Raw genomic sequence first — 20,982 nt, 5'->3', positions numbered from 1 at the left:
GACCTGAATCGATGTACATCATGGAATTGGGCAGGTTTCAAGTGTGATTCAGGGGTAGTCTAGGCAGGGGGGGAAATGTTTTTTATGTCCACCTCCCTTCCTACCGAGGCAGTGCTTTAACAATCCTCCAAGAGTCAACACCCACACTGCTACACAGCCTGTGTTTACTGTGTTACTACTCCTTATCTTTTGAAGTCAGACAAATTTGATGAATATGAATCCTCATTGTGCGCGCTGTGGGAAAATTGTTTATGCCACAGAGAAAGTCAACTGCCTGGATAAGGTGAGACCTACTGAACTGTCTGTGTTGTTGATTGTCATTTAGGACTACCTCTGAACTTACTAATGGGTGTCTTATTTTTTGGAGATACCTGATGGTTTTGCCTTTGTATCGACACTCTTATGCAGTATTGGCACAAAGGATGCTTCCACTGTGAGGTCTGCAGGATGACTCTCAACATGAAGAACTACAAAGGCTATGAAAAGAAGCCCTACTGTAATTCGTGAGTCGTGTTGTTCACCTAGCCTCCGAATGGGATTTCCCTACTGAATTTTCACCTCGACTCTTAAACCAGGCACCAAATCACTTCTCCTAAATGGATATAATTTACTGAACAATGTAATTGCATTGGCTAATTGCTGTCTTTGTGAGGAACCCTTTGCGTACTTTTGTGCTGTATTGTAGTTTGAATAGATGTGTTCTATTCAGGTCATTTGAATAGTGTTGGTGGTAAATATTACAGGTGTAATTGGTTTACCCTAACGTCGGTTTCCCAGACCCAGATTAAGGAACCAGTGTTTGTCTGCAAACGGTTTGTTGCTCCCACAAGTGAAACTTTACAGAGCTTTTAATGATAAATGGCAAACAATGTTTCAACCAACATGGTCTTCCTCTGTCGCTTTGTTAGGCTAAAGATCACTTGTGTGGGAGCTGTCCTTATAGAATAAAATACAATCACTTTAATTTTGAAGTAAATTCAATTGTTGCAACTCGGATAAGATTTAAAGATATAGTAAGCCGATAACAAATATTTATAACATCCTTGCAGGCACTATCCAAAGCAGTCATTCACCATTGTTGCAGATACTCCTGAGAACCTTCGACTGAGACAGCAAAGTGAGCTTCAGAGTCAGGTATGCAGTATACACACCTTTGCCTTTTGAACCATCATTATTCCCTTTTACATTTTGAAATCTGTTTGCCAAAAATATGAAGATCAAAAACAATTATGACCATAAAGTTGTTTTTCAATCAATATATTAATTCAATATTGTCGTGGAGTGGATTGAATGGAGGGGAGAGTGGAACTACGCAGTATAATTTGCCTGCACATGTAACAGTGTGACGTTATGGGGGTGTATTCAGTGGTGCACACTGTAGCTTAATGGTTTGCAACAAAAGGTAAACAAGCGTTTCTTATTGGAAAAATGCAGGTAGGTCCAGCTCCGTTTGCTTCCGATTGAAAACAGGCCAGGATGAGGGGGAATGAGCTAGCGCTCAACTCTGCTGGCTGCTGAAGGATCCCCCTGGCTTCTCCACCTGCCCATGCAGTTTGTGCTGCCATCCCACTCTTGAGGGTTCCTGGCACTATTCCCTACTCAAGACTCACTTCCACTATGCTTGACAAAAGCTGACCTCTAGATATTTTACATGGAAGGTTTCCCGTCCCTTCTACGAAGACGGCGCTTTATGTCAGTGTCAAGAAACATATTTTAGCATCGGGTGCTGGCTTCTGACTAACAGAGCGTTTAATCAATAAGMTTGACTTATGTATCTATTGAATCTGTCTAGGGGACAATGCCCTTTAAATACCCTCAGGTTAAAGGGGCAATCTGTTTTTTTAAATGCAAAGTGGCCATCCCGCCACTCTTTTGGTAAACAGCCGAGGGATAGGCCTGGAGCAATGTAACCACTCTCAAACGTATAGACAGAGCTATGGATGCTCAGACTGACCATCCATGACAATAACATTATAGTTCTAACAATGTTTTGAGGCTATACAGTATTTGTTTACAAAGAATGGCTTAAAACAAGCTTATATTTGTTTTTTTTGATGAGGTATGACAATTGAACTAAGCTCATGAGGCATTTTTAAGTTATATTCTTCCAGAATAAATGGGTATAAACAGTGCATTGGGAAAGTATTCAGACCCCTTGTCTTTTTCCACATTTTGTCACGTTACAGCCTTATTCTAAAATGGATTAAAACTACACACAATACCCCATAATGACAAAGTGAAAACCAGGGTTTTTAGAAATGTTTAAAAAAAATAGTAATACTGTATTTACATAAGTATTCYGACCCTTGCTATAAGACTGGAAATTGAGCTCAGGTGTATCCTGTTTCCATTGATCATCCTCAAGATGTTTCTACAACTTGGAGTCCACCTGTGGTAAATTCAATTGATTGGATATGATTTGGAAAGGCACACACCTTTCTATATAAGGTCCCACAGTTGACAGTGCATGTCAGAGCAAAAACCAAGCCATGAGGTCGTAGAGCTCCGAGCATTGAAGGTCTCCAAGAACACAGTGACCTCCATCATTAAATGGAAGAAGTTTTGAACCACTAAGACTCTTCCTAGAGCTGGCCGCCTAGCCAAACTGAGCAATCGGGGGAGAAGGGCCTTGGTCAGGGAGGTGACCAAGAACCCGATGGTCACTCTGACAGAGCTCCAGAGTTCCTCTGTGGACATGGGAGAACCTTACAGAAGGACAACCATCTCTGCAGCACTCCACCAATCAGGACTTTATGGTAGAGTGGCCAGATGGAAACCACTCCTCAGTAACAGACACATGACAGTTTACCAAAAGGCAGCTAAAGACTCTCAGACCATGAGAAACTAGATTCTCTGGTCTGATGAAACCAAAATTGAACTCTTTGGCCTGAATGCCAAGCGTCACGTCTGGAGGAAACCTGGCACCATCTCTACGGTGAAGCAAGGTGATGACACATCATGCTGTGGGGATGTTTTTCAGCGGCAGGGAATGGGAGACTAGTCAGGATCGAGAGAAAGATGAACGGAGCAAATTACAGCGAGATCCTTGATGAAAACCTGCTCTAGAGCGCTCAGGACCTCAGACTAGGGAAAAGGTTCACCTTTCAACAGGACAATGACCCTAAGCACACAGCCAAGACAACGCAGGAGTGGCTTCGGGACAAGTCTCCGAATGTCCTTAAGTGGCCCAGCCAGAGCCTGGACTTGAACCCAATCAAACGTCTCTGAAGAGACCTAAAAATAGCTGTGCAATGACGCTCTCCATCCGACCTTACTTACTTACTTTCTTGTCCCCATGGGGAAATGTTGTTGCAGTATCATATACACGTTTAAAGTGCTGTTTAAATACCACAGAAAACAAATTGACAATACAACATTTCATAACAGTTACATACCAATAGAAAGAGACCAGCCTGCTGTTATTATTGAGTCGATAGGAACATTAGCCTGAGCTGTTGAGGGATATCACACCTGGCACAAGTTATTGTCTAGTTCGGTTTTTCCTGCTGAGGGGTGCCCTATACCTGCGCCCAGAGAGGAGTAGTTCAAAGTCCTGGTACAGGGGGTGGCTTGGGTCTAAAATAATTTTGTGAGCCTTGTTGAGGGCCCTGACCTTAAAGATCCTATCCAAGCCTGTATGTTTGACTCCAAGTACCTTGCTTGCTGTGGTGAGAATCCTTCTCAGCATATTTTACTGGCTGACAGAGTTTGAGAGGATCTGTAGAGAAGAATGGGAGAAACTCCCCAAATACAGGTGTGCCAAGACTCCAGGCTGTAATCGCTGCCAAAGGTGCTTCAACAAAGTACTGAGTAAAGGGTCTGAATATTTTTGATGTTTTATACATTTGCTTAAAAGTTTAAAAACATGTTTTTACTTTGTCATTATGGGGTATTGTGTGCAGATTGATGAGGGAAAAAAACTATTGAATCAATTTTAGAGTAAGGCTGTAATATGGAAAAGGTCAAGGGGTCTGAATACTTTCCAAATGCACTGTATACTGAACAAAAATATAAACGCAAAAATGTCAACGATTTTACTGAGTTACAGTTCATATAAGGAAATCAGTCAATTGAAATAAATTCATTAGGCTCTTATCTATGGATTTCACATCGCTGGGCAGGCGTGCAGCCTGGAAGGGCATAGGCCCACCCACTGGGGAGCCAGGCCCAGCCAATCAGAATGAGTTTTTTTCCCCACAAAGGGGTTTTATTACAGACAGAWATTTCATCAGCTGTCCGGGTGGCTGGTCTCAGACGATCCCGCAGGCGAAGAAGCCGGATGTGGAGGTCCGGGGCTGGCGTGGTTACACGTGGTCTGCGGCCAAATTTTCTAAAACGACYTTGGAGGCTGCTTATGGTAGAGAATGTAACATTCGATTCTCTGGCAGCAGCAGTGGTGGACATTCCCGCAGTCAGCATGCCAATTGCACGCTCCTTCAAAACTTCAAACGTGGCAATATGTTGTGTGACAAAACTGCACATTTTAGAGTGTGCTTTTATTGTCTCCAGCACAAGGTGCACCTGTATAATGATCATTCTGTTTAATCAGCTTRGTGCTATGRCACACCTGTCAAGTGGATAGATTATCTTGGCAAAGGAGTAATGCTCACTAACATGGATGTAAACAAATTTGTGCATAATTTCTTTTTGAGAAATAAGCTTTCTGTGCATATGGAACATTTCTGGGATATTTTATTTCAGCTCATGGAACATGGGACCAACACTCTACATGTTGCGTTTATATTTTTGTTCAGTATATAATTAATTTAAAAGTCAAAAAATGCCAATTGCCGTTTTGACATTTGTTTCCATGTACTGGGGGGCATGGTGCGCTGCGTAGGGAGAAGGCATGCTCTGATGGAGCATTTTCTCTGGAGATGTACTTTGATATAATTCCCATTCAACCCTTTACCCTTGTGGGAATTGGCCTAGGGCTGAATTAAAATGTTTGTTTACAGAAGAAATATGAAATGCGTACGCATGGTAGCAATTGAAAGGGAACACTTTGGAGATTGTTGAGGACACAACAGTTCACCTGACACAAGACTGAATCCAAAAAGTGCACTGTTGATTTTATGTGCATTTGACATTTACTGTACGTTTTGACGAATTTGTTAACAAAATTTGAAAATACTCTACATTCGGTAACATGATAAGAATATTCCTGGAAATGTGGGGTAGGTGCAGCATAAGACAAAAAATGATAAGGGTTTGGGTGAGAGGACTAACTGGTATCTCAAAGTGACCACACACCTCTCCAAAGTGTGCACAGTTCCTAAGCCATTTCAATGCACAAGAGTCTTCTACTAAACTCAGCAAAAAAAGAAACGTCCTCTCATTTCCCTCAGATCTAACAGGTCCCAGACGTGCTCAATGGGATTGAGATCTGGGCTCTTCGCTGGCCATGGCAGAACACTGACATTCCTGTCTTGCAGGAAATCACGCACAGAACGAGTAGTATGGCTGGTGGCATTGTCATGCTGGAGGGTCATGTCAGGATGAGCCTGCAGGAAGGGTACCACAGGAGGGAGGAGGATGTCTTCTCTGTAACGCACAGTGTTGAGATTGCCTGCAATGACAACAAGCTCAGTCCGATGATGCTGTGACACACCGCCCCAGACTATGACGGACACCTCCAAATTGARCCCCCTCCAGAGTACAGGCCTCGGTGTAACTCTCATTGCTTCGACGATAAACGCGAATCCGACCATCACCCCCGGTGAGACAACCGCGACTCGTCAGGGAAGAGCACTTTTTGCCAGTCCTGTCTGGGCCAGCAACGGTGGGTTTGTGCCCATAGGCAACGTTGTTGCTGGTGATGTCTGGTGAGGACCTGCCTACAACAGGCCTACAAGCCCTCAGTCCAGCCTCTCTCAGCCTATTGCGGACAGTCTGAGCACTGATGGAGSGATTGTGCGTTCCTGGTGTAACTCGGGCAATTGTTGTTGCCATCTTGTACCTGTCCCGCAGGTGTGATGTTCGGATGTACCGATCCGGTGCAGGTGTTGTTACGTGGTCTGCCACTGCGAGGACGATCAGCTGTCCGTCCTGTCTCCCTGTAGAGCTGTCTTAGGCGTCTCACATTACGGACATTGCAATTTATTGCCCTGGCCACATCTGCAGTCCTCATGCCTCCTTGCAGCATGCCCAAGGCACGTTCACGCAGGGACACTGGGCATCTTTCTTTTGGTGTTTTTCAGAGTCAGTAGAAAGGCCTCTTTAGTGTCCTAAGTTTTCGTAACTGTGACCTTAATTGCCTACCGTCMGTAAGCTGTTAGTGTCTTAACAACCATTCCACAGGTGCATGTTCATTAATTGTTTATGGTTCATTGAACAAGCATGGGAAACAGTGTTTAAACCCTTTACAATGAAGATCTGTGAAGTTATTTGGATTTTTACGAATTATCTTTGAAAGACAGGGTCCTGAAAAAGGGTTGTTTCTTTTTTTGCTGAGTTTATAAGGTGCTTTTTGGAGCTCTCCTAGCTGTGCCATTGAGGAACTACAGGAACAAACTTTTAGCCTAGTTGTTTCGTTTGAAAAACAACCCTGCATCCTCGCCAATCACAGGATTATTATTGTTGTTTACAGCTGTCAGTCAAAACCCATACAACGCTGTGAAGAGCAGAGCCTAAGCTCTGAAGTAATTTATAGGGTGTTACTTAGGACAGCCAAAGCATTCCAATTTAGGCGCTTATCAGTGCACAATTCTGCCATTTTCAACCTGTATATGAGTGTGAAGGGCTACGGAAATGTACACAAATTACAGTAAATGGATAGCATGGATTTGTGCTTTTCTAGATTTAGGACAACAAAGCGTGTTCGGGTTGAATTACGGCCATAGTCTCTCTTGGCATTGATTTTGGAGACTGCTTGGTTGAATAATAGTATAATTAATGGCCCTTGCCTAGGCTTGTTACAATGTACTGAAGTGCGTTAACCCAAAGATTTTGGAAAATACTTACTTGTTAGCAAGTGTGCCCATGGACTGGGATACTGGAGTTAGAGGCACACAAGGMGTGTTGCACTGTCATCGTTCAACCTTATAATTGACTTTCCATCCAAGAGTATAGTAACTATATACTGCTTGGTTGCATACATTTTACGGCTAACCGCTCAAGCTTTCCCCAATCTGCAGGTGAAGTACAAGAAAGACTTTGAGGAGAGCAAAGGACGAGGCTTCAAATTTGTGATGGACACTCCTGAGCTGCAGAGACTACGACGAGCCCAGGATCAGATCAGTAATGTAGGTTCAAGTGTCTCTTTGCCCATCCACCGGAGGGAGGAAATTAGTTGGGAGCTATACGTACAGTGCCTTCAGAAAGTATTCATACCCCTTGACTTACTCCACATTTTGTTGTGTTACAGCCAGATTTCAAAAGGGTTTACTTTTATACTTTTCCCCCTCCCATCTACACACAATACCCCATAATGACTAAGTGAAAACATGTATTTAGGCATTTTTGCAAAAAATAAATAAATACAGAAATATCTCATTTACGTAAGAATTCACACCCCTGGGTCAATACGTTAGAATAACCCTTGGTAATGATTACAGCTCTGAGTCTTTCTGGGTAAGTCAGAGCTTTGCACACCTGGAAATGTGCACATTATTCTTAAAATTATTCAAGATCTGTCAAGATGGTTGTTGGTCATTGCTAGACAGTCATTTCCAAGTCTTGCCATACTGTAGATTTTCAAGCCAAAATTGTAATTGTAAAATTCAATGTTGTCTTGGTAAGCAACTCCAGTGTATATTTGGCCTTGTGTTTTAAGTTATTGGGCTTCTGAGTGGCACAGCGGTCTAAAGCACTGCATCTCAGTGCTAGTGGTATCACTACAGACCCTGGTTCAATTCCAGGCTGTATCACAACCGGCTGTGATTGGGAGTCCCATAGGCCGGCGCACAATTGGCCCAGCGTCGTCCGGGTTAGGCCGTCGTTGTAAATAAGAATTTGTTCTTAACTGACTTGCCTAGTTAAATAAATAACACATATTGTCCTGCTGAAAGGTGAATTTGTCTGTTGTAAAGCTGACTGAACCAGGTTTTACTCTACGATTTTTCCTTTGCTTAGCTCTATTCTGTTTCTTTTTATTWAAAAAAAACTCCCTAGTCCTTGCCGATGACAAGCATACCCATAACATGATTCATGCTTGAAAATATGAAGAGTGGTGCCAGTGATATGTTATGTTGGATTTGCCCCAAACATAACACTTTTTATTCAGGACATGAAGTTCATTTCTTTGCCACATTTTTTGCAGTTTTACATTAGTGCCTTATTGCAAACAGGATGCATGTTTTGGAATGTTTTATTCTGTACAGGCTTCCTTTTCACTCTGTCATTTAGGTTTTTATTGTGGKGTAACTACAATGTTTTTCATTCATCCTCCATTTTCTCCTATCACAGCCATTAAACCCTGTAACTGTTTCCTTGCTCTCCTGCAACTGAGTTAGAAAGAACACGTATCTTTGTAGTGATTTGGTGTATTGATACACCATCCAAAGTGCAATTAATAACCTCACCATGTTCAAAGGGATATTCAGTCTCCTTTTTTTACCCATCTCCCAAAAGTTTCCCTTCTTTGCAAGGCATTGGAAACCCTCCCTGGTCTTTGTGGTTGAATCTGTGTTTGAAATTCACTGCTCAACTGAGGGACCTTACAGATAATTGTATGTGTGYGGTACAGAGATTAGGTAGTCATTCAGAAATCACAGTAAAAACTATTATTGCACACAGAGTGAGTCCATGCAACTTATGTGACTTGTTAAGCAAATGTTTCATCCCGAATTTATTTACACTTGCCATAAAAGGGTTTGAATACTTTTCATTTTTAATTAATTTGTAAAAATGTCTAACACAATTCCACTTTGACATTATGGGGTATTGTGTGTAGGCCAGTGACAAAAACAAATCGCCAGAAACACAAGAAAATGTGGAAAAGGTCAAGGGGTATGAATGCTTTCTGGAGGCGCTGTATGTAGGCTGGGGTGGTTTTTTAACCCACATGCACGAAATATGTTGTCTGCATACACACATTTGTCAGTGTTTCCTAAAAAAACAAAACTTACCCTGAAATAAAGTGTGCATATTTAGATGATGCATAATCTGACTGTGTTTCACATAGTAATTGAAATAGTTTCCAATTATACCATTTAAAAAAAATTAAATTAACCCTGGTTAAAAATGATCTTATCCCCAGAATACACTGATAGCATGTAAACGTGTCTGTCTTTCTTGCAGGTGAAATACCACAAGGACTTTGAGGTGATGGGCCCACAAGGAGTCACACATGGTGTTCATGCGCCTTACCTTGTGCGTGGCCAGCTGCGTCAAAACGTCCAAACAGAAAATACAGGGCACAAGGGTGTGCACCAGTACATAGTGGAGATGGCCCGGAGGCCTGGTGTCATCGTAGGTGGGTCTTAATATTGTATAGACATTTTATTTTTMATGTCTGGGTCTTGAGAGGTTTGGCCCTGGTCTGGGTTTTGTTTTTATTTTTTAATTTCTGTAAGCGAGAAGTTGGCCTGCTATTTATGATGAGGTCATATTCCGGAGTCAAACTTTATATTTAATCTTTATTCAGGCAGGGTGGAACCCCATTGAGTCCAAGGTCACTTTTACAAGGGAGCCCTTCAACCATACCATCTTTTTAAGTTGTCTTACTTGGGTTCAAATTGTTCATGATGAATCACAGTAACAAAATATTCAAGTTTCCTTGATATTTGTAGTCGCAGCAGCAGCCAACGGTCAGATAGCCATCAATATTGGGTTAGTCTTAGCCTGCTGCTGGATAATCGAGTCTACCCCGTTTAGGCAACAACCGAACCAATAGTGTCTGTACTGTAACAGACTGTCTGCGGTGTGTCTTTGCAGCTCCTGTGCTGCCAGGCGCTTACTACCCCAGTGGACACGTCCAGGGGCACAGCTACATGCACCAGACCAGCATGCACTCCTTACGGTCCCTGCAGGTGAATTAATCTATTAATATAGTAGTCATTTATCAATCAAGTCTGTGACAAGCATCATGGATACAAACATTGTGTTTGCTCTTGACATCATGCATCCTAATAAATACCCTTTCACACTTGATGAGCCAGACCAAACTGTACTGGGCAAGCATGGTTACGCATAAACAATAGTTGCTGGAACCATGATGGAAAGGTTCACATGAAAAGGAAATATCCAAGCCAGCCCAGTACAGGTCGGGTTGGCCCCAATAATGTGAGTCCGGTCAAATGTAGCCTACTGTTTCAGTTGATGTGTTTTTGCACCCCGACTGGGTAGGCGGAGTCCCCAATTGGCAGCCTTTTCCCTATTTAGTGCACTACTTAGGGAATAAAGTGCCATTTGGGATGTAGCTGTTGTCTCACCTCGGTGTTATCTTGCCACAGAGTGTGTACAGAGCCCTCTACGATTACGTGAGCCAAGACACGGATGAGGTGTCGTTTCGGGACGGTGACATCATCCACAGCGTGCAGCCCATTGATGGGGGTTGGGTGTACGGCACGGTGCAAAGGACTGGCAGGTCTGGGATGCTCCCTGGTAACTACATAGAGGGTCTCCACTAAGGCTTACCAAACTAACTCGAGGCCTGGAACACATTCAAGTTGTACAACTGTTTTGATACGACAATTTGTCTGCACAAAAATAATTACAAAGGCCTCAGTTCAATCAGATCGAGCGTAAAAACCCTCATTGGCCAACATCCGCATAGTGTATAACTGCGGTATGAGATGACAAATCGGTGAGCGGCTGCTTTTGTGTCACCAACCACTCCCTTTCTTATTATCCCTACTGCGTTAGAAGTTCAAAACAGTGATTGGAAATGTAGGCTCTATCGATTTATAGAAATATTGACAGGGGCTAATGCATGTTTTCATGTTCATTTTGATGGGGGGATTTATAGCCTATCAGTCTAGTCAAGGTGTAGACAGTAGAACATCACACATTCAAGTGTTGGAACTTGGGTGTGGTTTCATTGCATCAAATGTCAGTGTCCAGGGCCTCCTGACCGGCGCAGTGGTCTAAGGCACTGCATCGCAGTGCTAGCTGTGCCACTAGAGATTCTGGGTTAGATTCCAGGAGACCCATGGGGCGGTGCACAATTGGCCCAGCGTCGTCCGGATAAGGGGAGGGTTTAGCCGGCAGGGATGCCCTTGTCCCATCACGCACTATCGACTCCTGTGGTTGGCCGGGAGCAGTGCACGCTGACACGGTCGCCAGGTGTAACGGTGTTTCCTCTGACACYTTGGTGCGGCTGGCTTCCGGGTTAAGTGGGCATTGTGTCAAGAAGCAGTGCAGCTTGGTTGGGTTGTGTTTCGGAGGACGCATGGCTTTCGACCTTCGCCTCTCCCGAATCTGTACGGGAGTTGCAGCGATGAGACAAGACTGTAACTACCAATTGGATACCATGATATTGGGGAGAAAACGGGGTACAAATAACATTTAAAAAATGTCAGCGTCCGCGATAAGGTAACACAAAGAGCCGCTTGTGGGTTTGACAGCTCTAACGCCACACCACCAAAATAACCGCTATGCAGATGTTGGTTTCGCTAATGATAGAATCTAGCCCAACAGTAGTTGTGCAACCTGAGTGTATACCGGGTCTTACTGAGAGCAATATGTAGATAAGATGCACCATGACACTCGAAGCTGAGGATTTACATCAGAATAGACAAGTGGTATTAGCAATTGAAATAATGTTTATAGAATTGTATGAAAAAGTAAAGATAAAAATTCTGTACATGTTTAAAATGAATGTAACTGTCATTGTGTGATAGTATATAAAATGTTCTATTCACAGCAGTGTGTGCACTACAAAGAACATGTTAACAATGAGTGTTCCATCTTCAAATCTAAAGTTGTAAACATGACAATTCCAGTACGAAATGTCAAGCTACTGTATGCAACCTGTCACTTGCACGTCTTCGATTCCATGTCTTCAATTCAAATGCAGGCAATAGGTTTGCAGCTAAATGTAAAAAAAAAAGTTTTAATGTTAAATAAATGTATTAATATGAAGAAGTAAATTTTCTTGTTTAATATTTTCCTTACCTTAAAATAAATGAAAGATGACTGGCTGCAATACACAATTTCCATGTGTTTATTTTGGTGTACATACGGCTAATTTTAGCAKAGGACATCAGGAGCACCTGCCAGCAAGCTGTTGCAGTAACTGTACATAGAAGAGCCCTTAACCTCTTTACACTTGTGGGAATGGGCCTATATGGATAGGGCTACATTTAAATGTATTCTTTAAAAAATGAATAACCATGGTAGCAATTGAAAGGGAACCGTTTGGAGATTATGGGGAAATGATTAGACCAAAAATGAGGACAACAGTTCACATTCGACACATTTGTTGATAACGAAATCAGAAAATACATTCAGTAACATAAGAATATTCCTGTAAAATGTGGGGTAGGTGCAACATAAGACAAAACATAAGGGTTTGAGTGAGAGTACTAACTGGTGTCTCCAAGTGGCCACACACCTCAAGTATGCACAATTCCAAAGTAATTTCATGACTTGAGTCTTCAACTATTAGGTGCTTTTTTGAACTAGCTGTGCCGTTGAGGAAATAGAGCAAGCACACTTGCAGTTGTTTTGTTTGGGCAACAACCCTGCATCCCCGGTCATCACACAATTACTGTTCTCGCAATCGAAAAACGGTGCATTATAAATCAGTCTGGGACAGGTGGGCATCATATGAAAGCTTATTCTATTGCCAACAAAGTTATAAAATACAATATTACAGTGTTACATGCTGACCAGACACGTCGCAAAATACATTTAGAAATCCATGTTCAATTATTGCACCCACACTGCTCACACACGCCAACGAGCGTCTGCGTTGCCATGGGCTAAAATAGAAGTCAGTTCTATTTCTGACCCAGATCCCGCTGAAAGTCCTGCCTCTCCCATCTCATTGGTTTATAGAAGCAGGTACCCACGTGCCATCTCCTCATTGGTGATTGAAAGACTAAATGTTTTGCCGGTTGTCGTGGTAATACTATGAAAGTTTAGATGGATCACCATATAAATTCAAAGATGAAAAAGCCTGGAAGGAGGAGAGATGACTAGAAACGATTCGGTTGGCTGTTTTATGTGTAGAGGACCTTGTGCATTTCAGGTAAAATACTAACTCAATATTTATATCCCAGGACAAATTAGCTAGCAACAGCAAGCTAACTAACTAGCTAAATTGCCATACATGTTTAATGGTTTTCGACCTGTTCCCAAATGAATGTCATTGGTTCAGAGTTTGTTTTGATATTTTAACCTGCGTGTCGTGATCGCGTTTGGTGTGGGTGTACAAAATACATTTATGCACGATAGCACAAGCGCACAGCTGGTTTGGGTTCCGTGTTAGGCTTTCACAATGCAATTCTGGGAAACAGTTTTGGTGTGCATAGAAAGGAATCATGAGTGCGTGTGCCGTGTTCAGAACAACCCAGGGTATAGCACCATGTAATCTTATCACTGTACATCAAACATAGTGATCATAAATGTGACAGTTTTATATGGAAATGTAAAGTGCATTCAGGGGAGTTTGGCTTGCTTGTATGCCATAAGTCTCAGCTTTCAAAATACATAGTCCTTTTAATTTATAGCATTTCCCTCACTCGGACAATTGCCCAATTAGCAAGAGGGATGGAGGCAACTTCTTGTCGCGCGAGTTGCTCAAGTTCAGAACGGCGGTAAGTCCAAACCCATACAGCGCTATAAGGCGCAGAGTCAGAGCTCTGACGTCATGTATATTTTAAAATGTAACCATTATTTAACTAGGCAAGTCAGTTAAGAACAAATTCTTATTTACAAAGACGGCCAAACCCGGATGATGCTGGGCCAATTGTGCGCCGCCCTATGGGACTCCCAATCACAGCCGGATGTGATGCGGCCTGGATTCGAATCAGGAACTGCAGTGACGCCTCTTGCACTGAGATGCAGTGTCTTAGACCACCCACCACTCGGGAGCCCAAAATAGCATGTTACTGTACAGTGGAATGGTAACCAGTTTATAATAGCAATAAGGCACCTCTGGGGTTTTGTGGTGTATGGCCAATATACCACAGCTAAGGGCATTGTCCACAATATTTTTCCAACACATCTCTCATACAGAAACATGCAATTTCCACGGAAATGTCCGTTTTTCATTGGAAGGTTTAGTGTGGCCTAATATTGTACTTATATTCACCAGTTTTGCTACACTGTTACTGAGAGCCTGTGTGTTAAGCAGCACTGAGGTTTACGCAGAGAATGTCCATTATCTTCCAAGTCCATCAGTTCAGAGTTACTGGGATAAAGTTCATGTTTAGGGATAGTATCCAGAGTATTCCTGATTTCTGGATCCACTCATTTGCCTTTCTTCACCTTTGAAACCCTTTCCTTTCACTTCTTCACATGTTTTTGTACTTTTTTCCTCTTTTGCCATTTTCTTATTTTCCTAAAATGCCTAAACAAGTTTGGATATAGCTAGAATATTAGATTAAAGATGTTGTGTGGGATTTAAGGTGACCCAAGTTCAGCCTGGATGAAATCCAAATATTTTTGGACATTTGCATGATAAATGCTGAACGTGTTTCAAATGAGTTTAATTTCGCATAGACCAGTTCTATTAAAATGTATTCTGATTACAGTTATAGGGTTACAATATCCACTGGTCAATTTTGTATTTCCATTTCATCCAAAGTCATACTCATCCCTCCAATGAAATAACATAAAAGGTCTGTTAATAGCAGTTAAATATCGCAAGATTACTTGACAAACCCATTCTTGTCATTAACAGTCACAGCCCTAATGGAAACGTACCTTCTTGGCCATCTTCTCGTTCCTTGCATGCGATTGGCTCTGGTCTTGAGGGCAGCATGCAGCCTGGGAGACGGGGTTGCCTGTCAGGCGTTGTTCATGGCTTAAATGTCCCACGAGCGCAGCAGGCCGGGTACTTCTGTGCACGCTCAGGCGCACAAGCTCCCTCAACATTAACAAGACAGAGAAACCAGACGCATGATCGAAGGTTTCCGTTTTGGAGGTCTCTCGGGTCGGCCGGGCACGGTTGCGTGTGCCCTGTAAATCTAAAGTCACTGGCAGGCTGAGGTTGGTTTTAGTCTATTGAGATGTGGGTCGAAGTTCCAGAGTTTAGAATGTTGAGATGTGGGTAGAGGTTAGGGTTAGGACGAGTATCGAGTATTTAGACGAGTATCGTATCAAATAATGTAATGCAGATAGGCCGTGAATGGCCTCACACCAGTACAGTAGGTGGATGCACCTAAAAATTGGATGCGCTCAGTCAACCAAATCCCAAAGAAGACACTCACTCATTGCTCACATGGAGCACTCCAAACATGAAATTTTTTCATAGTCTTATAACTCAAATGGTTATGAAATAAACCAAAACTTGTTTTTCACAAGTGTAGCAAGTTGTGAACTCTGCAAACAACATTTCCACCCCGAAACTGAGAACAGTAAATAACTGTAATAGAGTTTTGAGTAAAAAGAGTCTGTTCCGGAAGCAACTCCAGCATACATTTTCAGGACCCAGGTTCACTCAAACATCTTTCTTTTTTACTCTTGACAGTTACAGCTGATTTCGGGATTGTATATGGATTCGCTCTCCTTAAAAATAGTTCTCATCTTATTTATTCGTTTGTCTCTGAATTGTTTTATCGAACTTTMCCACAAGCTCCTGATATGAGCATAAAAACTACAATTTTTCCTGAATTAGTCTTGATTGGTATCAACTTCCTTGTTTAATGTTTCTCTCATAGCACCCACATGCAGAAAGCTGGTGATGTTTGTCGCTGTTCATTGTTTAGTCACAATACAGCAGCCAGCTTCCTTTCGACATATATCTGACCAGAGCCCCAAACACCAGTGAGCCAAGCCCTGCTGCTGCCCGAAGACATCTACGCACTGCTGAAGGAACTGAGGCAAGTTCACCTTCTGCAACATATCTGAATGTATCGGTAAAACAAAAGGCAGTATTTGTAATTCAATATTGGTGAGACAAAAAAAGTTGTCGAAAAGGGAGAACAGTACCGATAGTACAATGAGAGTGCAGATTTATACAGTTGACTCCTAAAACACCATCTTAATTATCTGATTTAGTGAAGGCATTTAGCAAAGTCCCAGGTCATCATTGACATCACAGTCTAGGGACAGCAGTCTACGACTTGATAACATTTGTGGACTCTGAATTAAGCTTGTCAACTGTATTGCACCAAAAATTGCTCTCCTTTGGTTTTGTTCAGTGTTTGGAAATTCACTTATATGAAATATATTTTTCAAAAATCAAGTCTTAAATATATACTTATTTACTCTGGTCTTCTTAAACTTAGGCGGTACTTTGACGAGCCCAAATTCACATGCTTCAGGGACAGTCTCATTTCCTGGAGACACAGAACACAGATTCCACAAGGGAGGCAAGAACTTTTATAATCCCATCCTCTTCAAAAACCTGCTGCACAGGCTCCCATTACTTTTTTTTCATTACTTGTTTTTCAGATTCGTTTTATACGTTTGGAGAAGGTATTGTACAAAACAGTTCACAAAATGGAGTTCTTCTCAATAAAAATTGTTTTTAATTTAAAAAGAGACTTTTTTGCATAATCTTTTTTTCCTTTCATCTTGAATAAAACAATTGAGTCCCACTGAAGTACTCATAGTATAATATACATTTTAGGAAACAAGACCACTGCAGACACTAACACTAGAGTAAATTAAATTAAGGGATTACATTTAAATTCCTTTAAGGAGTGGAGAATTGCTTGTTATGTTTATGGTAGATGTGTCCTGAAAAGACTGATTTGAAACAGATTGTCCCCAACTCCGACTAACACACAATAAAAAGGACTAACAAGTTCTAACAGTTTATTTTCATAGCGAGTATAGATTTCAGCATCTATATAAAAACACATTTGAAAAAAACTTTACAGATGGTAAATATTATACTTACTGTACAACAAAATAGGTCCCATGTACTGTATGCAAAAATACTGTACCAGGATTTCAGTCTAAAGGCAGTTCACACAGTACATACTGTAGTTCTTCAGCCTGAAAAATTGGAAGGGTGAGGGTTATACAATTCAGACTTAGTAAAATATTTTGCTGCTGTACCAAAATAGGGTCAATTTCAACAATGCTTCTTGGAATCTTTCAACAGAAATGAGTGAATTGTGTGTGACTAGACAAGCCTCTTGGCATCATGCTGTGTTAACATAAGACACATTATTTATATAATCTCTTGCACTTTTTGTCAACAAGAAAAATGCTTGAAACATTGGGTTGAGGAGGTGCAGTATGGGTGATCTTATGTATACATTACAGTAACTAAGCTACTCTGGTCCAAGTGTTAAATGACTGCTAATATTTATAATCAGCCTTCAGTGATACAAATGTTTAATAAAACAAGGAGATATGACATGCTTATCAGGCACAATATTTGGGGGCAGATTGCATCTATTTCCTGGAGAGGGTATAGGTCAAAGACAAAAATGCAAAAAACAAGTCTCTTTAAATGTTATCCAGCCCTTAATCTGTAACGTGAATTAAATGTGCGGTGTTAACAATTTGATACCTCTACAGTGCATTCGGAAAGTATTCAGACCCCTTGACTTTTTCCACATTGTTACTTTAGTCTTTTTCTCAAATTTATGAAATACAGTTTCCTCAATCTATACACAATACCCCATAATGAGACAAAGCAAAAACTGGTTTTTAGAAATGTTTGCAAATGTATTAAAAGGAGAAAAGGACAAATATTCAGACCCTTTGCTACGAGACTCGAAATTGAGCACAGGTGCATCCTGTTTCCATTGATCATCCTTGAGAAGTTTACAACTTGATTGGTGTCCACCTGTGGTAAATCCAATTGATTAGACATGATTTGGAAAGGCACAAACATGTCTATATAAGGTCCCACAGTTGACAGTGCATGTCAGAGCAAAAACCAAGCCATCAGGTCAAAGGAATGGTAGGTAAAGGCCAGAGACAGGATTGTGTCGAGTCACAGATCTGTGGAAGGGTACCAAAAAATGTCTGCAGCATTGAAGGTCCACAAGTGGCCTCGATCATTCTTAAATGGAAGACGTTAGGAACCACCAAGACTCTTCCTAGAGCTGCCAGGTTTCCTCCAGACGTGACGCTTTGCATTCAGGCCAAAGTGTTCAATCTTGGTTTCATCAGACCAGAGAATCTGATATTTATCTTGATCAGAGTCCTTTCGGTGCCTTTTTGCAAACACCAAGTGGGCTGTCGTGCCTTTTACTGAGGAGTGGCTTCCGTCGGGCCACTCGACCATAAAGGCCTGATTGGTGGAGTGCTGCTGAGATGATTGTCCTTCTGGAAGATCCTCCCATCTCCACAGAGGAACTCTGGAGCTCTGTCAGTGACCATCAGGTTCTTGATCACCTCCCTAACCAAGGCCCTTCTCCCCTGATTGCTCAGCAGGTTCACCTTCCAACAGCACAAACACCTTAAGCACGCAGCCAAGACAACGCAGGAGTGGCTTCAGGACAAGTCTCAATGTCCTTGAGTGGCCCGGACTTGAACCCGATCGAACATCTCTAGAGACCTGAAAATGGCTGTGCAGACACTCCCCATCCAACCTGACAGAGCATGAGGATCTGCAGAGAAGAATGGGAGAAACTCCACAAATACAGGTGTGCCAAGCTTGTAGCGTCAGACCCAAGAAGACTCGAGGCTGTAAACGCTGCCAAAGGTGGTTCAACAAATGTACTGAGTCTGAATACTTATGTAAATGTGAATAATTTTTATTTGTAATAAAATAAGAAATTCTAAACCTGTTTTTGCTTTTTCATTATGGGGTAGTGTGTAGATTGGGGGGGGGGGACTATTTAATACATTTTAGAATAAGGCTGTAATGTAACAAAATGTGGAAAAAGTCAAGGTCTAAATACTTTCGGAGTGCACAGTATGTATGAAGGCCAAAACAGTGTTGTAATAAACTAGAGCCGAAAGTGATGAGTAGACTGACCCAAGAAGATACTTCACATTTCAAAAAAAATAACAGCGATACAAACCATGAGCAAAGACTCAAAAACAAACTACTTTGTCCAAACCAGCTTCACTTTAAATATTTAAATACTTCATATACTTTCAGACAATATAAATAATTACATTTTCCACCATTTTAAAATCAGTACCATGAACATTAACTATCCAAAAGGCACACATGCCAAGACATGTTTAACAAATACATCAGGGTAAGCATGTGCCTGATGTATTTATGGTACTATATTCATGGTACTGAGAAAAAAATGACATGTTTTCCCTGATGTATTTATTAAACATGTCTTGGCATGTGTGCCTTTTTTTGGATAGTTTTCATTAACTATCACATCACACTGCATTGGCCCGATTTCACCGCAATAACATTACAGGCTATTCTCACTGGTAATCGCGTCAGATCAGAACCCACAATTTGTGAAGTCATGGAAAAAGAAGTAAAGGATAAGGCACTGCTTTGGAGCTTAGCTAGAGCCTTAATGTGTACCCTGGCCTCATCACAACTGCATACAAATATTGCATTCGAATCTTGTAATTGTCTCTCCCTTGCGGGCATGTTTCATGGAAGGAATAATTCAGAAGATGCAGAATATTTAATTTAATTATAATATTCTAATAAGTCTTAACTTAAAACAAAAATAATTTACCATAGAAACTGTTTGGTAGCACATACCGTCCCCAAAGCCAAATAAGATAACAAATAAAAAGACTACCTGGGTGAAATATCTACAGAGACTATATCAGTTAGACAAACCTAAATACACAGTCAGAGCTTTTTAAAAGTTCGTCTGAGACAGACTTTGGACCGGATCCAATTAAAGGCACGTTGTTAAGGCACTACACTGTTGACAAAGTCTTTTAAAAGGCAACTTTCCCTGACGTTTGAAGATCGCATTCATGGTGGAGGCTACGGATCGCAACTGAAGCGTAAATGACCTTCAAAAGTAAAGTGCTCTACGCTTTTCAACAACGGGCCTTTGATTGAAGCCTAGGCGCTATTCAACTTAATAGCAATAAAGTCCTGTTTTGTATGGAAAGTCTTACAGGAGTCTAAAGAAAAAAGTGAATGTAGAGAATCCAATAAGCCGCCAATCCACTGGGCTGCACTGTTTTCCAAGAGTTAGTTCCAACACAGCTTAAGAATTCAGAGCATCACATCTTAGTGCAAAGCGCCACGAGGGAAGTCGCTTGGGTTTTCATTGAATGTTTACATTTGCTCTTTCGTTACGTCATAAATAAATGCTGATCCGTGTTGATACAACAACATCCAACCCAAATCAATCCCGAGCTGAGTAGGACAGACACCCTGCTATGTAAGACACATTGTGTATTCATCAATGTCTTCCCTTCAATTTAGTTGAACCTGTAATGCAGCATAGGAAATTGTATTTCAGAAGTCAGGGTTATTGGGTAAAGGGTCAACAAGGTTATCAGGATGCTAGGAAGGCGGGATTTAAAGATCTAGCAGGAACGTCTACAAATGTTATTTAGCTGGCCCCCTTCAATGTGTGCACTCAAACATACAATTCATTACATACAGTTCCTTCTGAAAGTATTCAGACCCCGTGACTTTCCACATTTTGTTACAGCCTTATTCTAAAAACTGATTAAATAAAATGTTTTCCTCGGCAATCTACACACAATACCCCATAATGACGAAGCAAAAACAGGTTTTTAGAAATGTTTGTAAATTTATTCAAAATCCGATATTTACATAAGTATTCAGACCCATTACTATGAGACTCAAAATTGAGCTCAGGTGCATCCTGTTTCCATTGGTAATCCTTGAGATGTTTCTACAACTTAATTGGAGTCCACCGGTTGTAAGTTCACTCGATTGGACAAGGCACACCTGTCTACATAAAGGTCCTACAGTTGACAGTGCATGTCAGAGCAAAAGCCAAGCCATGAGGTCAAAGGAATTGTCCGTAGAGCTCAGAGACAGGATTGTGT

General features: G+C 41.5%; 1 protein-coding gene across 1 annotated transcript; it reads left to right on the top strand.

Moving 5' to 3' along the window:
- Positions 1-116: 116 nt before the first annotated feature.
- nebl (nebulette) lies at positions 117-10,689 on the top strand. The gene is made up of 7 exons (XM_023977627.2): positions 117-283; positions 409-503; positions 1,050-1,134; positions 7,137-7,244; positions 9,241-9,415; positions 9,877-9,971; positions 10,395-10,689. Exons 1-7 carry the CDS (start codon positions 209-211, stop codon positions 10,569-10,571), a joined length of 810 nt encoding a protein of 269 aa, XP_023833395.1. The 5' UTR covers positions 117-208; the 3' UTR covers positions 10,572-10,689.
- The last annotated feature ends 10,293 nt before the right edge of the window (positions 10,690-20,982 follow it).

This window comes from Salvelinus sp. IW2-2015, linkage group LG32 (assembly GCF_002910315.2).
Source record: "Salvelinus sp. IW2-2015 linkage group LG32, ASM291031v2, whole genome shotgun sequence".
NCBI lineage: Eukaryota > Metazoa > Chordata > Actinopteri > Salmoniformes > Salmonidae > Salvelinus > Salvelinus sp. IW2-2015.
Note: the sequence above shows the minus strand (reverse complement) of the source record. Positions and strands in the feature narration are given on the sequence as shown.